The following is a 22,467-nucleotide window of genomic DNA, read 5'->3' as shown; positions in this document are numbered from 1 at the left end:
TTTTATTTGCTCCCCTTCAATTTTTCACCGCTGTGAACGGTAGAAAAACAAAGTATATGAATGGTTCCAAAGCCTTAAATCTAGTGACAAAAAATTGAAGAAAAATATATTAATTTTGTTTTTATTTTAGTACATTGAGATTAATTTAGTACATTTTGTTTTTATTTTATTTTAATTTAATAACTCAAATTCATCTTTATATGAATCAATGCCCTAAGATTAAAATATATTAATTTTGTTCTTATTATTTTAACAAAATTTGATCTAATTTCTAAAAATAAAAAAATAATGTCAAGAATTAGAGGTATTAAATTAAAATTAATGTTATTTTCCTCACTTTTCTCACTTTTTTCTAAATTAAAGTTAAAATTAAAATGCTATGTTAAAAATCAAAGTAAATGAAACTATTAAAATTTTAGAATCAAAGAATTAATGGAATTGAAATTGAAATTTGACAAGAAAATTCCACCTAACTAAAAAATTAATTAGAATCCAAATTTGAAAATAACTATTGTTTAATTTTTTAAAATTTCTTTATTAAATAAATAGCCAGACAAAATATGATATTTATAATGTGTTAAGCGAAGGAGATCATCAACTAGAGAACTATATTTTTTTATAGAGCTCACACATTGCCTACCTCTAGTTTGTTAGTGATAACTGCAATACATCTACTAACAGCACCATAAAACTCGTCCATTTCAATATCAAAAAGAGAAAGAAGAGAAAATATAGAAAATTTTTAAGAGAGAATTTTACATTTACATTCTTAGACAAGGCAAAGTAGATCACTCAAGGGCGCAACTTGAAGCAATGGGCAAACAAAAATCAAGTCTTCAACTAAGGTTGTGGACCTCCTTATAAACTGTTGATTCTTTAAATAAAGGCTATCCAGATAGCCATTTGAATCTACAATCACTCAAGAAGAGTAACCAAAATCTAAAAGAATCTAACATATGCTCAAAGATTGATGCATCACAATGTCTTCTACAAATCCTTCCTCCAACTTGATATCCAACCATATATTTACAACCATCACAACTGCAGTTGCAAATTATCGATGAATAGATAGCTAATATAATGCATATCCATAGGCATAACTTGAGCAAACTTCCCGTTGACCTTACACAGAATGATGCATATGACATATACCACCAAAAGATGCGTTTGAAGACTTCGGTGTTTGATTTGCTTGGGGAACCAACAAATAACTTTCAAATTCAAGACAACTTTCAAATTCAAGACAGCAGTTATTGAAGTCATACCCAAATCAAGAGAGATCACAGTGAGTGAATATACGAAAGAGCTTACAATTGAACAAATAGAATATACTTTTGATGCTTTTATGTCCCTAATAAATTGGGATTTTTCAAGCAAGACACTAGAATACAGGCAAAAAAGATTGTACATCTTACTCTTGAATTCGATCAGGCCACATATAATTGCAAGCGACTTGATGAAGAGCTTATCTTGGAGCAGAATTTCGGTGTAAAGATTTGAAAAGAATGAAACCAGCCAACAAATTTGGGAGTCAAACAAGTTAAAAAAGTCCAAAAGACCAAGAAAAGAGCGAGCAAAAGAAAGGCCAAATCTAGGCAGGAGCTGATTGATGAAATGGCTGCATATTATAGCTTTTAATAAAAAAAAATGTTTTTTATTTTATTTTTCATGTTAGGGAGAAGCAATACTCAATCTAGAAGAAAATTCCTTCGTATATTTTTCTCGTAATTTTTATTTTCCATGTTAGAGAGAAGTACGACAAACAAACGTAGAAGAAAATTCATTCGTATATTTATCTCATTTTCGCCTATACAAGCAATTTCTCAACAGCTAAAATACTAAACTTCTATCAAAATGTTCCTCATCAAACTTGTGCCAAATTGTCCTCGAACACAAACTTCAAATCCTTTTCTCCAGAAATCTATTTTTGTGAAAATAAATTGAACTCAATAAAATTCCACGGTACCCGATATGATTATGGGTGGACTAATTTCAACCCGAGTGGCGTTCCCCTCTGAGAACAATTGAGGCAATGCGTTGGCTTCCTTTGGTGCTACTCCCTCTCCAGTCCATATGGTAACATGAGGCCACTGATTTTTTGAAACTACTTTTTCACCATCAACAGAGCCAGGTTTTGCTTCTAGGGCAGCCATTTTATCTGTGAACAAAAGTGCAGTCAATTCTACTGGGACCTTCTGATTGAGGAAAAGTCCATAACTTGCTACTGCTGTAACGCCATGACTTTTCTTGTGGGCAAGGGTCAGGTGAGCCTTCTTAAGGTTGAGCTCCATGTTCTTGTCTTGAAGAAAGGCTTCAACCTTGGGATTCTTTTGAGCCAACTGCGCAAGAAAAAGTATCAATATGGAGTAAAAACATTAATCTATTTCATCAATAAAGAAATGACAAACAAACCATACCATGAATGACCAATTCGAGGGGCAGAATAGGAGATGGAATATAAAAAGAAAAATAAAGGATTTTATAACCTCACATCCAGTCTTATCGAACTCTATATTTAAACGATCTTGTATATTAATTAAGCTGATTTACTAATGTTCAAAAAAGAATATTCTTGCTGTGATTAATAGAAAAACAAATTTCCATGAGCAAGCCATTAAATTCTTTGTTGCAAGCCCAATGTCCCCAATAAGTTGAAAAAAAATAAGATGCAGCATCTTTTACTTACATTGTTGAGGGAACTAGAGATTTCTGCAACTGGCAAATTGATTGCAGCAAAAACAATCGTTCCAAGTTTCCTCTTCTCAATAATTGGTGTTGTGTATTCACCCTTAGCAATTTTTCTCAGTTGTTCCAGCACATGCTTAACTGCTGACTCAAATGGAACCTGAATACATAGAAGTTGTTATTAAATCATCAGTTAATTAAAAAATTGGAAGGAAAGAAATGGGAGAAGGTCAATGAAATGGGAGAACAGTTGGGACTCTTGGGCTTGAGCATTCAAATTTTTTGCAATTAATTTGTACAGAAATTCCAAAGACCTTGATTCTCATGCAGGTGGTGAGGGTCAAAAATTCACTTAAGACAACCCTACCATCCACTAGTGCGTGCACATCAACGCATACGAAAATTAAAATGTAAACCTGAATGGAATTAAGGTACTCGGCATTGCTGAATAAAACTTCACGCAACCGCTTCTCCCAATTTGCCCATTCCTTTGCAAATGACCCCTTGGTTGATTCCAATCTAAGCACAGAATAGAAGTAAATAAGCGTTGTCTACCCACTTGATGGGAAGCAACAGTGAGAGAAAATGGAATGAGAGCTACCATGTAATCCAAAAGAGAAACTATTCAATTAAGATGAGAGAAATTTTATTCTCTATCCACTGGGATATTGGTCAATGATGGAAAGATAAAATAATATGGAGAAATGTAGTTATGATTTTCTATGACAAGAAAATGTGATGCGTTGTTCAAAAAATTTAAATACACAGAAGAAATCACCTGTACATGATCTATGTATATCAAAATCTGAGTAGGTATGTAAATAATAATAAAAAAGATATATATAATAAATAAAATTCATTATTCTAAATATGCTATTTCTTAGTTTCCTAATACTTGATATAAAAATTTATATATAATATAATACAATTTATTGGTCACCCTGAACTTATGGTCATATTGATGTATTAGTTCCTCATTAGCATGACTTTTCAATTTCATAATTCTAAGTTTTGAAATAGGTTGCAACATAAAATTTGAGCTATCAAATAAGACTTAATTATAGATAAATAGGAAGATAAATAGGCTAATGACAATGAAAAACTATTAATGAGCATAATACTGGCTCATAAAAAGCAAGTAAGAAGTACATAATCAAGAAAATACAAGCAAATTTACTATTGAAAAAATAACTCCAGTGAGTTTTAATAGCTAAAAAAATAAGACCTATATTAATCTAAAATTATTGCAAATCTCCATCATCAAATCTTGAAATATATAGTTAAAAAAGCACTTGGAGTCTTGGAGATGATGAACGAGAGTTCCTATAAATATCTACCCAGTATGTTCTTAAAATTTAAGAGGAAAAAAAAAAGATTTACTATTTAGTCCCTATATTACGAGAAACTCACTAATTAATCTATTGATTTTAAAAAATATATTAAAATATCCCTAATTTTTTAAAAAATCTACTAGTCAGTCATTCCATTAATTTTAGACGATAAATGCTTTACTATTTAGTCCCTATAGTTTGAAAAAACTTATTAGTTGATTTCTCAATTTATAAGAATTCTATTAATTAGTCCTTCCGTATTGATGATAATATAATTAACGGAGAAACTAATTAGTAGACTTTTTAAAATGTTAAAAACTTTTGTAATATATTTTTCAAAACTGAGAGACCAACTAGTGAGTTTTTCCATAACATAAGAACTAAATAGTAATTTTCCCAAAAAAATTCTTTAAAAAGTTTGCAATTCTACATAAACCAAGAAAATGCCAATTAAACTCTAGACCCTTGAGGATTGTGCATTACATCCTACCTTCAAGTTGCCGATATTAAGAAAATGGAATCACCATGTCAACCTTTCTCAATATCCCAATAACCCTAATTATGCTCTTATTAATGGTAATCAAGTGAAACACAAATATAATAAAAAGTAGAATAAGTTTAAACTCCTGGTCCAAAATTGAAAGCTTTCATCCTCCTTTTGTTTTTCTTCTGTTGCTGCAATCAGACTAAGCTTAAAAAACAGCGCATTGTTTTGGGGACAGAGGATAAAAGATCAGCTTAAGTTTTTATTATATTTTAATTTCATTTATTTAGCATAAAATTTCAGTTTAATTATGGAGCGTTAAGAAAGGCTGATGTGGTGGTTCCATATCTCAATAGCAGGCAAGCTAATGGTGCAGTGTAACTGGGCAATTCTCAATAGTTCAGAGCTTAATAGGTAATTGTTTTAGTTCAAAGTGGAATCGCAAATTTTCTAAAAATTCAAGTTTTTTTTTGGACCAGTTTCCCTAATATTTAAGATTTTCTTTACATTTTTTCCCTAAATTACAAATCCCATTTTCTTACTATTTATTGTATTAGTAATTTTTAAAATATAAAAAGTATCCGCCCAACGGGTTAATGTCTAGTTAGTAACTAATTTAGCATCTCCTCTTTAGTGCTTAGCTCATTATCATTATAGCCTCCTTAAAAAGTTATCCTTCACACTGACCCTCATAATCGACATTACAATTCATTCCACAAATAAAAAAAAGTGAAATGCTTAATGCAACATTAATCTTCTAAAGCAAGTTATATATATATATTTATATAATGTAAAGCAAAAGATCCAAACAGAAAGCGTATACTAGATACACACCTGCCATGTCTGTTGGTGTGAAGCCTGTATAGATTTATTCCCTCTTCCAATATCAACCTCACAGGATCTGGCAGAGGACTCCTGCACGAGAAATAACATCGGAAAAATCACACTGATCAAATGGAAAAAGATGTAATTCATCCAATATATGACAAAACAAGCAAAGATGGTATAACTCACACAGCAACCCTTGAACTTCAATGGTGACAAAAAAAAAAATAAAGAAGCCTTTCAACTTTTATTTGACCTATTGGACTCTAGAATTCTTATTTTCCCACCTATTAAATCAAATTTGTTCTACTTGCCCATGCATAAGTATAAAAATATTGAATAGGCAGTTAAAGTCATGATGCCCAATCAGCATATCAAAAAAATAAATTCAACAGACAAACATAAAGTCAAAAAAAGGAAGTACGTGTACCACACTTGCACACACAAACACATACACACACTTCCTATCGATAATCAAACTTTCCTCTTTCCAAGTCTTAACATTTTGTTATCTAGTTGTAATCAAAAGTTTAACACCTAAGGCTGATGATTCGGATGAATTGAACTCAACAGTAATTCACAGCTCAATTGATGTTTCTGTTAAAGTCCATGGATTTTCACACAGATTATTACCGAGTGTATGCTTGCTGGAATTCAACAATTAATGTCTGGAATTACTATCCAGCAGAACAAATTTCCAGGCAAGTGATTATGGCAATACAATATGCTCTTTGGTTAGAAAAATAAGATTTTCTTGCAATCCATCAATATCGCATTTGGTTAATTTATGAAAATGAAAAAATAAAAGTGAAATAAAATTCCATAATACTCTTTAAGTTAACTTTATATGCAGTCTAAATATTTTTATAATTAATGGCAAGGTGTCCACACTCTTTGATTTCATTTATTTAGGAACGAAGCTTCCATCCTCTAGGATGAGAAAATTATGGTGGCACCCATAAGAGCAAGAATGTAAATTCCCTTGACAACTTTTTCCATACAAACCAAATAAGGTAAAGTATAGATTCCAATTTCGCATACCACTTCCCGAAGCAAATTTGGCAACCATTAGTGCTCCTATTCTAATATAGTAATTCATCTACATAAACCGAGCAAATGATCCAAATTTAAAAGACTTACAGGATAGCAACACTCAAATGACAACAACGAATACATATAAAATGACTCATAAATCAGCAAAGTTTTAGTTAGAGATATAAGCATGCAGAACTCGCTAAGCTCCATGAGAAAGATGTAAGAAAGATACATCAAAGTCACTTCATCCTACAAGCATATATGGAGGTGAGACTTCTAGTCGAAAAATCAAACCAAACTTACTTTGTTTTTTTTCTTTTTTTTCCCTATCCGGTTTCAATTATTGCTTTTAAAATTTTCAGCTTCTCTATATGGTTTGATTAATTCAATAAGAAAAAATAACCAACCAAATTGAATTCCCACTATTACGTCATTTACATACCCTTTATAAAAGCCAACTTTTTCCACTGTCATTTACTCAATCCTTTGCATTTCTCACTATCAGACCTATACCCACCAGCACATTGCCTTTGGCTGCTCCTCACACCCTAACCAAATTGAATTCCCAACACTACGGCGTTTACATACCCTTTATAAAAACCAATTCTTTGCACTGTCATTTACTCGGCCATTTGCATTTCTCAGTCTCAGTCTCTCAGACCTATCCCACCAACACACTGTCTTCGGCTGCTCCTCACACCCGTGGAATGCGTCCTCCCTCCCACTCACCCATTGTCCTTGCTCCTTTCAAGTTTCACCCAGATCGTGGCCAGATCTATAGAGATCCAAATGCATGCAGAGACCCAGAAGCAGGCCAGATCGTCTTCCACTCGACGATATTTGACCCTCCTCACCTAGATGGCACGATCTGCCTCACATTCTTGCCATCAATGCCTCACCAGCGACCATCTCTTGAAGTTTCTCATTGTCTCACTAGAAGTTAATCTTGTCATGACTTCACCTCTTTCAAAGCTTCTCTTTTGTTTTTCTGTTAAATCTATGATTTGGTTTTTGATGGATGTCACTACATTTCCTTTGTTCTTTTATGCTTCTTGTTAATTATGCCTATAATTGCTCAGGATTATTCTGGTTTCGGGTTCTTTATTCTATAATTTTTTCTGCTTGTTTCTGGTATGGTTTTTTCAAGAATTTTTTACTTGATTTGGTTTTACAGCTCAAACCAACAAACATGAACTGAAAATTTTCAGTTTGAATACTTGAAATAAGAATTTCACTGTTAGTTTTGCCAGTTCAGTTTGGAATCAAACCGACTGATTACTCAGCCTTAGACGTTATACTGATTGTTTGACCCTCTCACTGTAGTTACAAAATCTTACATCACAAATCCATTAGGTTCAAGTTCAACAATTACCTCAAATATACTTTTAACTCCCTGATTCTCGAATATGCAAGTCAAAGCGGAGAACCACCAAAGGAAGATTTTAGGACTGCTTATTTATTATTATTTAGGTATACTGCGTATTTTGGTTTTCTATAAGATTAGACTTTATTTTGTAATGCCAATAAGTAAACTCTAAAATATCATGGACTTGTCTTCAGGTTAGATTGATAACACAAATACTTTCTACATTGTGCATTTTCATTTATCCTTCATTATTCTACAGCACATTCTCACCATGAAGTACCCACTAAATAGAACTTCATGCACACAAGTTAATATTAGTGAATCACTCTCTCTCTCTCTCTCTCTCTCTCTCTCTCTCTCCAGTAATTAATCCATGATTAAAGAACTTCCTCTCTGCGACAAAAAAAAAAAAAGAAAGAAAGGAAATCATAAGATAGAAGTTTATCTGATTATGAGAATGCCAGGATGAATGAAAGGAATCATATGAAAGGTAGTCAAATGTCACAAAAAACGAAAATATTCATAGACCAAAAGAAGAAGAAATATGAGACAATTAACAATATAAGAGTGTCCAGATATCTTAGGTTCAATTTCTTCTTACCTATCTGATTTCAGCAATGGCATCTTCACTAGAGAGCCAAAACGTTCAATTAATTCACTCTCAAACTCTTTTTGACTCTGGAGAATGTAAGCAGGAAGTGAGCAGCTAAAAAAATGATTTTAAGGGTAAGTACACACACACACATATTATACCAACAGCAAAAAATAATACCTTGCCATCGTAAAGATGATAAAACATTAAAAGCACATAACCAGCATTTGGAGATGCTTTGTCCAGATTGCCCTAAGTTCAAAGTTAAGAAAGGTCTTAGGAGATGATAATCAAATTATGTAAGCTGGTGTTTGGTGAAACTTGTAACCAAAGAAGCAGATATGAGAAGTACCGGATGATTAACTCGTTGAAGAACACGGAAAATGAAAACTGATAATGAATCAAGTGAAAATGGATTTGAATCCGTTCCTGAATATTTACAACAAAGATTCATATCATTCAATAGCAGAAGTTAAAAAAATAATCATGAAAATCAAAATATTTATCAGAAAAAAGCACCAAAGTGAGCACTAAAATTCGATTGACCATTTGGTAGTTGCCAAACTCAATTTCTGACAAATTACTCTGTCGTTTAGAAAAGGCAAGAAAAATTGATTTATTTTATGATGCTGATAAACAAAGTAACAAACAAGAACAGTAACAGTGAAGAAAAAGTTGCACGCTTTACATTAAGTAGTGAGGTTCTACTGCACATGTTATCCCGCCGACCAAGATTGATGAACTATTAATAATCTCCAAAAAGAAATTATATATTAAAATAAATACTCATACTGCAAGGATATATCAGAACTGCAAAAGCATGTACACATGACAGCAAAAAAGAAAAACAAAAGAACACCAAAAAGAAAAATAATATCCTCAAGTATCCACAGATTTTTTGAATAAGAATGAATCATTGCAGTTAACAAAATGGTGGACATATGAGAAACTGAGGAAGCAACAAATAACTAGAAAAATTAGAGAATAATTTGCATTGTCAGGCATGGCTTTAAATAACGGCCATTACATCACGGCTGTTATGTAACGTTTTTCGGGGGCCATTACCTATTATCCCATTATACAATGGCCCCCCTGATTTGCAGGGGTAATGGTCGTATGGTAACGGTAGTTACGACGGTTACCAATAATTGAAATTCTTTTATATCCTTCCTCTTATGTCTCCTATTCTCGTTTTCATTAATTTCTACACTTTTCAGCAGTTTCAAATACTATTTTTTAAGTTTTCTCTTCGCTTTCTCTTTCAAATAATCTTCCTTGCATATTTCCCTTATAGGCTTATATCCATCATAAACTACTGTATTTCTAAACTTATTTCTTCTAAAAAGTTAGTTAAATTTTATATATTTTAGTTTTTAGTTATATTTCCCTTTTTCTAAAAAGATTTTGTCAATTGAAATGTTAGTTTTGAGTTAAAATTGTATTTTGAGCTATTAGTTGACTCGATCTATAAAGATTATGTTGATTTTTCTTATTTTAAACTATATGTTGTTTAACTTAAGTTAAATAATCTATATTTAATGTATTTATGTTTATTATGCATTTGTATATATTATTCTGGATGAAATCTAATACCATTTCATTTATAAACTTTGCAAATTTTTTTGAAAAATTTGCATAACGGCCCGGCTATTACCGGGTACGTTACAGCCATTATAGGCCTATTTCCGTTACTCGCAACCGCGACCGTAGCCGCGGCTGCGATTTAAAACCATATTGTCTGGTTCATTTATGTAAAGGAAGACAACAGACATGAGGGAGGTAGCTTTTCTCAATTCCTAATACACTGCACAACAACATAAATCTCAAGAAGCAACAGACCAAAAAATTTGGTTGATATGCATCTATGATGTATTCCTTAGCATTAATAAATATCATGCCCTATCCTAAACTATAATCACTTTGAACTGTGTATCCCTATTTCACGTCACCAGTCTGCAAGTCACGCATGATGGCTACTCTCAACCATCTATAGACAATGCACAATGAGCATCACTGAAGAAGCCAAATAGTATGCAGAAAAAGCTACAGGAACATGATGACCAAAAAGGATCATCAAGCTATTATCATTTACAACAAAACTAAACATGAAAACCTAGCAGCTTCAGTAGCATGAGAGGACAACAACCTTCAGAATCAGGTATAACAGGAACAGCTGATGCGCGGGTGCTACGGCACATGTCTTCAATCTGCATCCAATTGCAAAAATCTATCATAATTTACCAGTCCACACTAATGCATACAGAAATCAAATGTAAATCCAGTATATTAAGATTGATAGAAACAATCTGCATCCATTTGCAAAAATCTATCATAATTTACCAGTCCACACCAAAGCATACAGAAATCAAATGTAAATCCAGTATATTAAGACTGATAGAAACCTTCATTGGCTAACAATACCATATTTGGAGCATCAGGCGAACCAACTTGGAACAGCTAAGAAAAAGAAAATTAAGTTCAACTACAGGCATATATAAAATCTAGATTCCAGGCCTCTCGTTGAAATGAAGATCTTAGATATTATCATAGTACTACCAAGGAATAATCACACTCATGATTCACCACAAGATGAGCACTTGCAGATAAACAAGGAGGTCAACATCAATAAGACCTCTTTTCATTTATGCAGGTCTTCTTTGGTTCACAAAAGCATCGTGGCAAATTTGGCTAGTCCTAGAACAATCAGGTTACCTGTCTCCAAACTTCTTCATTTGGTGCATTCTTGTCAGCAAGCACTATAGAATATGGTTTTCTCCTGCGCTCCTCCGCAACCTTCTGCCAATACCTTCCTGTTCAAAAATATTACATGGCCAAACTCAGAATGCAAGTCACAAACTATATTACATGATGAATCAAGACTTAAATTTTTTAGGAAATATAACAGGTAACAGTAAGTAGTTATAGAAATCAAATGGAAATTAGACTCGATTAACTATGTAATCCTCAACTTTGAAAATAGTTTGTGGATTCTCAGATTGATTTTAACTTCACATATCTTATTTTCCATTTAACCTAAAATTATAAGGGCCATAATACATAAAAGTTAATCATCCTGCCTTTGAAAGTTTTGTCATCATTAATATTCAAAAGCAGAAACTAATAATCAGATTAAAGATAGATCCAGGAAAAATAATAGTGAAGACTTGATACATTCAGAAACATGAGCCAGGTTAAACACATGTTTATTTGGGATGTGCAACAAGATTGAAGTGTGAACTGCCACTTTGAGAAGTAGTATGCACACTAAATGCGAGAAGAATGAACTCTGTGTGTGTGTGTGTGTGCACATATACACTAGGAGGAACATAGCAGACACTAATTGCTGCATAATATCCCATACCTTTGATAAGGTCCCCCATCAAACTATGGACAGGGCGATCATCTCCAAGTCCTCCAGGGGCATTTAGTAATTCCTTGCAAAGGGCAGACTTGGCACAACCTGGTATTCCTGCATATTGCAAGTCAAAGGCATCTATCAAGATAAACCAATAGTATAAAAGGACCATATATATACTCCATGAACTAACAAAACATTTCAAACTGAAGTTTGTGCAAATACGGAGAATTGGATTCTTTTCAAGCATTGGCTTTAACACAGTTTTAGTCACTCTGCTCCCAACATGAAGCCAACAACTATATATACACCCAATCCCCATAAACTAAATCAATTGTCTGCCTAAATATGAAAAAAGTACAGATCACACTGATCTCATTTTTAACTAAAAAAGCAGTTCATAAGTCATTATGAAAGATTTTACAGATATTATCACTAAACTGGTGATCATTTTTTTACCTGGAAAAAATACAATTAAACCCTCATTCTTTTGAACAGTGTCCTTAACTGAGGGCACAGGGCTTGGAGGTGCCACCTCTCGCTCTGTCTCAAGATCTCCCTCCTCATCCCTGTCCCCTTCTATAATGGCCAAGAAATCTTCAGCCCTGACTAAACTTCCAGCAGATCCTATCAGAGCCTGATTCTCTAGGCTTCGACTAGCATACTGTTCAAGGAAAGGCTCAGCTTCACTTAGGTATATTGAGGACGACAACTGTTTCCTTCCATGTTTCCTTCGGATGTATACAGCCCTGGAGATTATTATGAAAAAGAAAAAAATTCACCAAAAAAACAACCGCATTAAACAAAATGTGAAAAGAGCTTAATGTTTTCAAATGAGGAAGCACAAACAAAATAGTTTCTAAAGCACCATTCATCAAGCATCTTGCTGAGTTCTCTCTGCTTTCCAGCCGATGTGCCCCATATTTTCATCTGCCTAGAGTGTCAAAATAGATACAGAACTTTTCAGCAATAATGCTTGGGCTGAAACCTAAAAATAATAAATTGAAAATACAGCATCATCAAGATGAAAAAAGTAATAAATCCTATAGTAGCAAACCATAGCACAATTGACAGTTTACAAACTTAATAAAAGAAAGAACAGAATCATGCCCTTGTTGATCCCCTTGAAGAAACAAGAAAATGCAAAGAAAACCACCAATATCGGCAACAAAGCCTTACTTTTAAGTTTAATGCAAACTAGTACAATCAAGGGATAAAACTATACCTCAGGTAGTAGGCCTTGTAAGCAGATGGACCATCCTTGAAAAGAATCGACAAACCATTGCGGATCAAAAAGGTTCTTAACTGTACAAAGAACATTTACAGCACACAAGTCACATTCCATTACCAATCAATTAGAATATTATATACAATCCAAATATCAAATTTCAGAGAATAAAAAGTCTATGCTGGAAACTAAGACTTATCATATCCATCATTTAAATGCAATCAAAAGAACAGAAAAGGCAGTCCTGCTGATCCTTCTCAAGTGACAGAATCTCTCCACATAATATTTTTTTGATGACTGAAGAAATTTTATTAAAGAACACAAGATGGAGTAAAACTAATAAAGTAATAAAAAAAGGGGGGAAATAAATAAAAAATTGGAGCCCTCCAATTATGTTGAGAAATAATCAAAGACAAAGACACTCCTCTAAGGGCCCTGGAAGCAGAAACCCACAAAGAAGCCAAGAAAACCACCTCATTTCTTTGTACACTATAACCACATGTTATCCATATAAACTCAAGAATCCCACAACCAATTCTCATCTCCATACATAAGGCAACTCCTTTGCAATAATGGATATTCCAACTATGAGGACTGACAGTTGAATATTGACCACTCTTGGAATAAATTCACCACATGGATCAAATTTGAGGGGAGAACCAACAAAAGAAAATATTCATAATTCACAAGGAAAAGTTCCTTGACGACAAAATGGAATAGGTATATGGTGGTGAAACATTGCGAAGGATTTTATATGTTTACTCCACCTAATCAACTGAACCTTCATGCAGTTGTGTCTCAACAAACCAATGAATGTATTATCACATTAAGTTTTCTGGCTCTCAAGCATAGACAGGATTACACTTAGATGTTACAAATATAAATGAAGGTGGATTTCTTGACACGCACATACCTTATAAGTAAGAAACTTTAATTTGATCATCAAATTTGCATCTTCATCAGCAATGCCATCTTTTGCAGAAACAGCATCATTGCCATTAATATTAGCCTCCATTTTATTGTTATTCTTTGCAATTTCGGCAGCTCTCTCCTTGTTTCCCTTGAATAAATTGATGTCAACAAAAAAACCTGGGCAAATACTGAAGTGTCAGAAACAAATTCCACAGAACATTAGAGTATGACCTGTTAACTCTTACTCCACAACCCCACCCTACCCACAAAATGCTTTTTTCTTCTGTTTCATCTTATCTCCACCATTCCAACTTGAGGAGGAAAGCTATATGAAGATAGAACATGATAATGGATCACTTAAACACATAGATTAATGAATATATTACATGTACTCTACCACTTCACGAAGAAACAGGGAAAGTGAGCCCAGTCCTATTAAAGATTATGGTTGGTAATAAAAGTTTACCTCGATACAATGGCCACAATCCTGGCTTGTGCCTACAGCATAGCAATACTTCAGTTAGACCTCCCCATACCATGCACAACATGGACAACAAAGTGAAACCTAAACACTATTTATTATCAAGATGAACGCAATGCAAATTGAGAATTAGACTACCTCATCTCTTTTTGATATCGCCGAAATCCAGAGTCACTATGGACATGAATAACCATCTTGTAGAAAAGATTGTCATTTGATACAGAATCAATCTTTTGGAAGTTATGGTAGCATTTAAAAGCAGTTGGGAAGCGTCTTTCTCTCAGCAAACGAACCATTTCCTGATCCAATTCAATGAAGCAGCAAAATTATCTTAGGACAGATGAAAATACAATTTACAACTATGAGCTCTCCCATCATCAAATTGGTTTAATTAAGAATGGACACACTGCAAAAATCATCATCAAAGAGCTGTAAAGAATAGCTGCACCACATTTTTTTGTAAAATGGCATCACCTGCAACTTCTTGGTTGAATAATCAGCAGGGTGAGCTTGCAAAAATTTTGAAACTACAGATCTGTCTGCATTTCTTGAATGGGTACCACCAACTTCAACCCCAAACCAGTCTGAATTGTCAGGGCAAAAAGAAGAGCCAATGCTCTGAAGTAGCGCTTTTATTTGCTGCAACAGTATTTTCAACAAAGTAAGAATACATGTTTAATAAAGACTCATTACAGGAACACAACTCGTACTTTGATAACCTAAGTTCTAATATAAAAAGGATCTCCAAGTCACCTGTTTTTCATCTGCCCTATTAGCAGCACAAATTTCCCTCAGACTTGATCCCAAATTGAGGTCCGCTGAAGTATAAACAGTAATTCCAGAAGATTAAAAAAGGTTTTGTAAAATATTCAATTACATAATTCCAAAAGACAAGTAAGCAGCTAACAGAAAATAGTTATTTACCATAATGCAATTCCAAATGATGAAAAGCACTATCATTAAACAACTCTATACAAATATTCCCAGAAGGGGGGAAAAAAAAGAGAACATGCAGTGACTTGTAAAAAATTATGAGAATTTTAAAGCCAAAAGGATACCTAAATTAGCTGAGACCATAAAAGACTATTGCAGAAACAAACACAAGGAATAAGAACAACTGTAAGAAATAGGATAGTTTAAACTTAAAAGACCAGGGCATAACAGTAAAGTGAAAAAAGAAAAAATACAAACCGACATCCAATAAAACCTTAGAGAGATCATCAAGGATTTTTGCTCTGCCAGCAAAAAAAGCTCCTTCAATGTATTTTTCAAAAGAAATGAAATAAGGAACCTTTTACTTGCTTTTTCTTTTTCCTAATTTTGTACTTTCCCATCACTCTTCTGCTCATTTACTTGATTTTTGTTAGTCCAATTCAGAATTCTGGAGAATCCAGAATGTTTACTACGTATATACAACAAATAGTGAGGAAAAATCCACCAAAACTAGCCTAAAGTAAGGAAGGAACTATGATGTAAATACTATACTTTTGACAGATTTGTGAGCAGGATATTGATCTTAATACATAAATAGTAATTTGAATAAAACAATAATGTTGTATATCAATTGCTTATCCTCATGCTATGCTGACCAATACTACAAACTTGATTTCAATGTTTCAAAAGTAAATCCTAACTTCCCATATTTTTGCAGTAAAAAAGGGCTTGAGAAGAGTTCACCTACCAGCTTATGCCATGAATCTTGTGCTAACATATAGATTTCATGAAACTAAAATTTAAGCTAGTAATCATATATGCCTCACTTGTCTTCTAACAATCTAACTACAAAGGCCATTTCAAATCCCAAATAAGAAAAAGGGAGCAGGAGGGGTGGCATGAAAGGGAAGGAGATTGTCCCATTCGGAGCAAAACCTATAGACTATGGGTACAGGCAAAGGCTTAAGCATCATCTAGGAGAGAAAAGTAGGGGCATGTCTTATTTGTAGCGTGAAACATTAGGTAACTTCAGTGTCTAAAAGGTCCCCAAGTTCACATGAAAACATTTATAGGTTAAAGCACTATACCTCCTTCAGCTGGTGGAGGATGATATTCTCTCAAGACATTTTCCATGTGTTTTGAGCTGTCAGGACTTACAACCCGAGCAACAAGACCCTCCAGGATTTCACCCTGCACCTTTATGTGATCTTTTGAACCTGCATATCCACTAAATTCAGTTAAAACCTTAATCAATATGCAACTACTCAACTCATTTACACACACAAACTGACGCCTTACACTATTGTTAGCATCTTACAATTCTCAATTTGATTCATTCGATTTGATTTGATTCTCCATGCCAATGATTCGAATATACTGGGTAAATCTCAAATGCACCTAAAACTGAATCGTGACTGGATTTACAATTCAAATGTGAATCAATACGAATCTACCAATTTTACGGATTCTTTATCCAGGGGATTGTTAGACCCTATAGTTTCAAAATTTTGAGATTTCGCATTATTTTTACTGTGAAAAGTGCATAACCATTCTTTTCCCTTTCCCTCTTCTATCTTTTTCTTTTTTTCGATTACTTCTCTAATTATAATTGTCAAATTAGGGCATGTTATATTATATAGGGGTAATTATAAAAAAACTACATTGTGGTTTGGTGACTTTTTCAAGTAAGGTCGTGTAATTTAATTTGTGACAAAAAGAGTCACGTGATTTCACTCCACACCGTTAACAAACTGAGACTTTTCTATCTAATACCGGTAATAACTACTGATGTGACACTTAAAAATTAATTAAAAATAATTTTAATTGGAATAAATTACATTTTAATTCTTAAATTTTAATAAAACACAGAATTTAGTTCAGATATTTGTAAATTTAGTTATAAAGTTTTGTTTTATAATAAAATAGTCCCTTTAATTATAATTTATCCCTATATTCTTATAAATTAGTCCCTAAATATTATAATCATTTACAAATAAGTACTCATATATTTTTTTCCAAATTAATCTCACGGGTTTATTAAATTTAATAACTTAAAATAAATTAATAAAATAAAAATTAAATAAAAAATTTTGACACAGTATGCATCTAAATTTAAGTCCAAAAAGATTTTTTTAGTCTAACTTTTCCCTTTTCAATGATTTTTTTTATTAATTAGGATAAAAAAGAGATATCAAAATTTTTTATCTTATTTTTATTTTATTATTTTTCACATGTAAGATATTAAAATTTAATATATAGAGAAATTAATTTGTAAATATAAGGACTTATTAGCAATTACAATATTTAGAGACCAATCTATAAAAATATAGAGATTAATTTCAATTAAAAATATAAAGTTTAAATTAAGGAATTATTTTATTAATAAAACAAAAATTATTGAACTAAATTTAAAAATATAAGAACTAAAATATAGCTTTCATTAAATATCAAGGACTAAATTAGTTTACTAATTATATTTAATGGTGTTAGCTGAAAAACCTCACTTTGCTAACAGCGTGAAAATATGAAACCCTTTTTGTTATAAATTAAAGTATAGAACTTTACTTGCAAATGCACTAAACCGCAGGGTAGCCTTTTTTAATTATACCTATTATATATTCTAACCTTTTAATTTAACCCACTATTCTTTCTTTTTTTCTTTTTTACTTTTTAACTATTTGGTCAAATTTAAATGGGAGTTACAGTATATTCACAACAATAATCATTTTACAATTCAAGAGTTTATAATTTATAATATAAAACTATACAGCATAATAAGAATATATTGTTTTATTATAGAACATTCTTCTCGTTAGCTAAATGATAATTCTATATTATGAAAATATATTATTGTGATATATTTACTTTGTTTTTAGAACATATATAACTATTAATTAATTTTGAGAATTTTTACCAAATATTTAAGATTCAATTAGATTCTCAATTCACAATTCACAAAATAAAGATTTCAATTTTCAATTAAAGTCTGGAATTGACAACTATGGATTCTCCTCAAAAAGATTAAAAGAGAGATGTATTTGATAATTGGCTCACGTACAATTTGGCTCACAATCAATTTGTTGGTTAAAGCATATGAGAGAATAACAGAATACTATTTACAGCACTAAGATCAACAAACATGATTTTGAAGATGCATATTCATTATTTTTATTAGTGTGCAATATGTATCCTTTCATTTTTCATTATCTTTTTGGGAAGAATCTATCGTTTACTACCCATGTCACTATGAGAGTTGCAGTTGTGATGCATATATAGGTTTAACTCATTTCTTATCCAAATTTCTGTAGATTTTTAGTTTGGTGTCACAATATCATTGCTATGTCACTATGCCTTTGTACGAGCATTTTTGGGTAAAGTGAAAAAATATATAATTACTGCCAATTACCCCTGATCCACAGCCAGTAAAATTGCAAAAGGAAGAGATTTTTTTAGTTCCATATTATTTCTTTGAGACAAACTGAATGATTGAAAAATGACAAAATTATAAGTAAATACCTGGCACAGAAATATCAGCAACTTCATCAAGAGCCCTACATACAGTGGTTGCTGTTCCTTCTTCACATAGTGCATCATAGGCAGCAAAAAAAGACGTTACTGATTTCCTTCATTAACCAAAAAAACCATAGTTAGAAGTAATACCTTGACACTCTGCCATCTTCATGACACAAAAAAACAAATGCAACTCACTGAGCATGCATATTCTAGATCATCACCTTGTTGAGAACAACCAAACATGATTTGTTGGAAGGCGCCATTTCCGACAAAAGGCGATCACTTCAGGAGTTGAGTAGAACTTTGGCTTTCCATTGCCTAACTCTGTGACTGCTGTGACCACCACTGCAATAATGAGGACATCGTGAAACCGTTAGCAAAGTGATTCAATGGGCCCCAAAAGATTGGACAAATCTAATTTGCAGTTCACACATAAGTGGAGAGTGGACATGCCTAACACATTATGTTGTGCCCTCAATGAAATATGGTGCAAATTTGGTTTCAGTAAATACATTTTCCATATAATATGACAGCTGACAACTGAAGCCTCAATATCATTCTCTTTTGAGAACTTTACCTTCTTTATTACCAAACAATCTACTCGAAACAGAAACTAGAAAACTACAAGGACTGAAAATAAAAAAGGCAAAAGCCAATCTATCAAAATAGCCTAGAACTAAGAAGATATATACGTCATCTAATACCCAATTCCCATGGCAAGACAGTATCTGTGTAATCAGCTTGACACAGTATAGCGACCCTAGGTGGTATAACCAACAACTCAATCACATAACTGACAGAAAATTTAATTATAAAGAAAATCAGCATTGCAAATGACAGACTTATCTTGGAAGTTGGAATTGAAGTTAAACATCAAGTTACTAATCCAGCAAGCACAAACATCATGATCGCAACAATTGCTTGCTTCCATGTTAGTTCATCTACTGCTACAGTGCCAACCCAAAATCTTATGCCAGAGAAGACATGCATGCAAAATCCCAACCCTCCCTAAATCCAAATCAATCAAAACATGCAAGTCAAATTAAAATCAGAACTATAGGAAAGTATAATTGAATCTAGACACTCCTAATGCATGAGTTTTGCCCAATACAATATGGATCTCACATATTTAGTTCCAAAAGCTATTAGTTGGAAAAAAAGAAAAAGAAACATTTTACCATAATCCTCTCGGGGCCGCTGCCCATGGTCTCCTAGAACGGCAGTGACCAATTCCATTGATATACACATTCGGTTTTCCTGAAAGAATAAATAAGGGTAAGGGTTCAGTCTACTTTGCAAGAAGTAGAAAACTCGTCACTTTTTATAAAGGCCACATTAATGCAAACCATAAAGGTTAAAATGATATAATAGCAATTATGCACCAAAAAGAACAAATACTTAAGGAAGAATAGGATGAGCACATCAAAGTCAGATTCAGTTAGATAAATGATACTGAAATAAGGGGCATAACATAGAATGATGTAGAAGACCAACCTTCAATCTAGGCAACGAGCATTATGCATATATACATACATAATTTGCATCACATACAAACATTACTACATAAAAGATACTAGAAAAAGAGAATGTGGGGGATTATGATCAAGCCAACTTGAGTTGACGAGGGAAACAAAGAAAATAGAATTCTGGGGATTTAATTTCTAGTTTCAATTAATTTGAAGTTGCTCTTTTGAGGTTACCTCAAGAAACTCATTGAACTCCGCTTGCTTTTTTGCAGCTGCAGTCCCCCATGCCTCATGAAACATTCGACCAAGTACGAAGACACCAACAGCAGTGTATCTACATCACAAAGGCTACTTCAGCAAGACACTTGATGTAATCACCATAAAGTAACTAGTGGTGATAAAATTTTGAAGAAGGTTTTGAGGAAATACAATCAAACAAGCTTTCCCAGAAGCCAGTTTAGAATCAACGGTAAATTGAGAAGTTGGAGAGTTACAAACAGCAAAAGGATAAATAACCACAGGATTAAACTAAAATGATGAGATAAAAGGAGAAAGGAGCAAGGATAACATGTTCATACATATTTCCAAAGCTATTTTTTGCATATGCTCCCCCCTTGTGACCCGCATACATAAAAAGAGACCCAGAATGTTTGAGTGTCACCTGCAGGAAACGTCATTGCCATGGAACCAAATAATCAAAAGATCATATTCACAAAGAGATCCTCAAACTACCAGAAGCCAAATAGATAGAATGAAAAATAAGCCAAGACCTCATTTCGTCAATTACATGGTCACAAGTAGGGTGTAAAGATGAAAATTTTGGACAAAAAACCATACAAATTACAATAACGAAAGCTTTTGCAGAACTCCTTACCTCCAATGTAGCCAGGCCTTTTGATACCATCTCAATCATTCTGATCCTAATCTGAACGTGTAAGTCAAACATCAACCAACAGAAATCATCAGCAGCACTAGCAGAAACGATTAATATAACAATATACGTAGCTAAAAATAACAAGGCACAATAGATAAAAGGGTACAAATAGAAATAGCACCTCCTGATCAGACTTCTCATTTTCAAATTTGGGATAGAAAGTGGCCCTAATTTGAGCTTGTGAATACGTCGAATTATCTACGACGAAATTCTCTAAAAGATTACCCTTAAAAAATTTACTTAAAGTAACACTACTCTTCTGAGCTGCCACCGCATCTGTACCAGACGCACTACTCTGGACATCAACCGGCATTCCATTGGAAGGCACATTTTCAACTTCCACAGTTGAAGCTCCACTCACTGTTCCATAGGACTTAGGCTTCCATATCGCTTTTTGACCTTGCAAGTTATCCTGATTAGCCACTGGCGCATTACTAAACGGCGCTGTCACTGACGACGCAACATTACTCTGCCCACTGCTTTCGGCTATACTCAAACCACCAATTCTATCCGTAACCGCCGCAACCGACGCACCCTGACCGCAGGGAGAGGATTGGTCCGGACTTGGCTTCAGTTTCCACTGTTTCTCTTTAAGCCCGCCCCTTCTCTGCAAATTCACCAATTCAATCAACAACTAATTGATTAAAAAAACAGAAGAATCCTCAAAAATCAGAAGGAAATTAAGGAATACCTGAGGCATGATTAGATAAGAAATGGAAAGAGAAGAAGAGCGAGGTAGGGCTAAAAAGAGAGGAGATGATCGAAGGAAAATGAAGCTTTTAGATTTGAGGTTTAGAGAAGGAAAAGAAAACGGGAGAGTCGAAGAGAGTGTGAAGAGGATGCTTCGCATAGTTCGACTAAGCAATGGCTATAAATAATAACAGAAAGAACGGAGGAAGAGAGAGAGAGAGAGAGAGAGAGAGAGAGAGAGAGAGAAGGATTGAGTGTGGTGACTCAGTAGTGTAAAAAGGTGGAGGTGGAGGTTTCTAGAGAGGTTTTGGGTTTCAATTCCACTGGTAGAGCGTTGAAGGTTACATTGTTTACCGCGAGTAGGAGAAAAATGAGAAGACCGAGTTAGCAGGCTGGTGAGGTGATGACTCAGAATTCGGTTGAAAAAATAAAGGAAAATTTACCATTTGGTACCTATTTTATAAAAAGAAAATTATTAATTAATCCTTAATTTTAAAAAATAAATTAAAATCACTCGATTTTTAAAAAATTTATTAATTAATTTTTTTATTAATTTTAATTAATAAGTATTTTATTAAAAAATTCATTAATTTATTTTTTAATTTTATAAAAATATTATTAATTAGTCTTTATATTG

The 22,467-nt window shown here is 33.2% G+C and overlaps 1 protein-coding gene across 1 annotated transcript; it reads right to left on the bottom strand.

The window, feature by feature from the left end:
• Positions 1–1,694: 1,694 nt before the first annotated feature.
• LOC110626402 (tRNA ligase 1) lies at positions 1,695–22,202 on the bottom strand. The gene is made up of 27 exons (XM_021772258.2): positions 21,832–22,202; positions 21,262–21,747; positions 21,081–21,131; positions 20,785–20,867; positions 20,441–20,540; positions 19,919–19,997; positions 18,962–19,085; positions 18,744–18,850; positions 16,316–16,444; positions 15,048–15,112; positions 14,769–14,933; positions 14,433–14,593; positions 14,280–14,311; positions 13,815–13,990; positions 12,899–12,978; positions 12,542–12,607; positions 12,133–12,422; positions 11,680–11,787; positions 11,031–11,128; positions 10,465–10,525; positions 8,671–8,747; positions 8,499–8,570; positions 8,328–8,404; positions 5,335–5,415; positions 3,102–3,204; positions 2,687–2,845; positions 1,695–2,339 (listed from the first exon to the last, which is right to left on the bottom strand). Exons 1-27 carry the CDS (start codon positions 21,988–21,990, stop codon positions 1,947–1,949), a joined length of 3,582 nt encoding a protein of 1,193 aa, XP_021627950.1. The 5' UTR covers positions 21,991–22,202; the 3' UTR covers positions 1,695–1,946.
• Between the last annotated feature and the right edge of the window lie 265 nt (positions 22,203–22,467).

Source organism: Manihot esculenta, chromosome 11 (assembly GCF_001659605.2).
Source record: "Manihot esculenta cultivar AM560-2 chromosome 11, M.esculenta_v8, whole genome shotgun sequence".
Classification (NCBI taxonomy): domain Eukaryota; kingdom Viridiplantae; phylum Streptophyta; class Magnoliopsida; order Malpighiales; family Euphorbiaceae; genus Manihot; species Manihot esculenta.
Note: the sequence above shows the minus strand (reverse complement) of the source record. Positions and strands in the feature narration are given on the sequence as shown.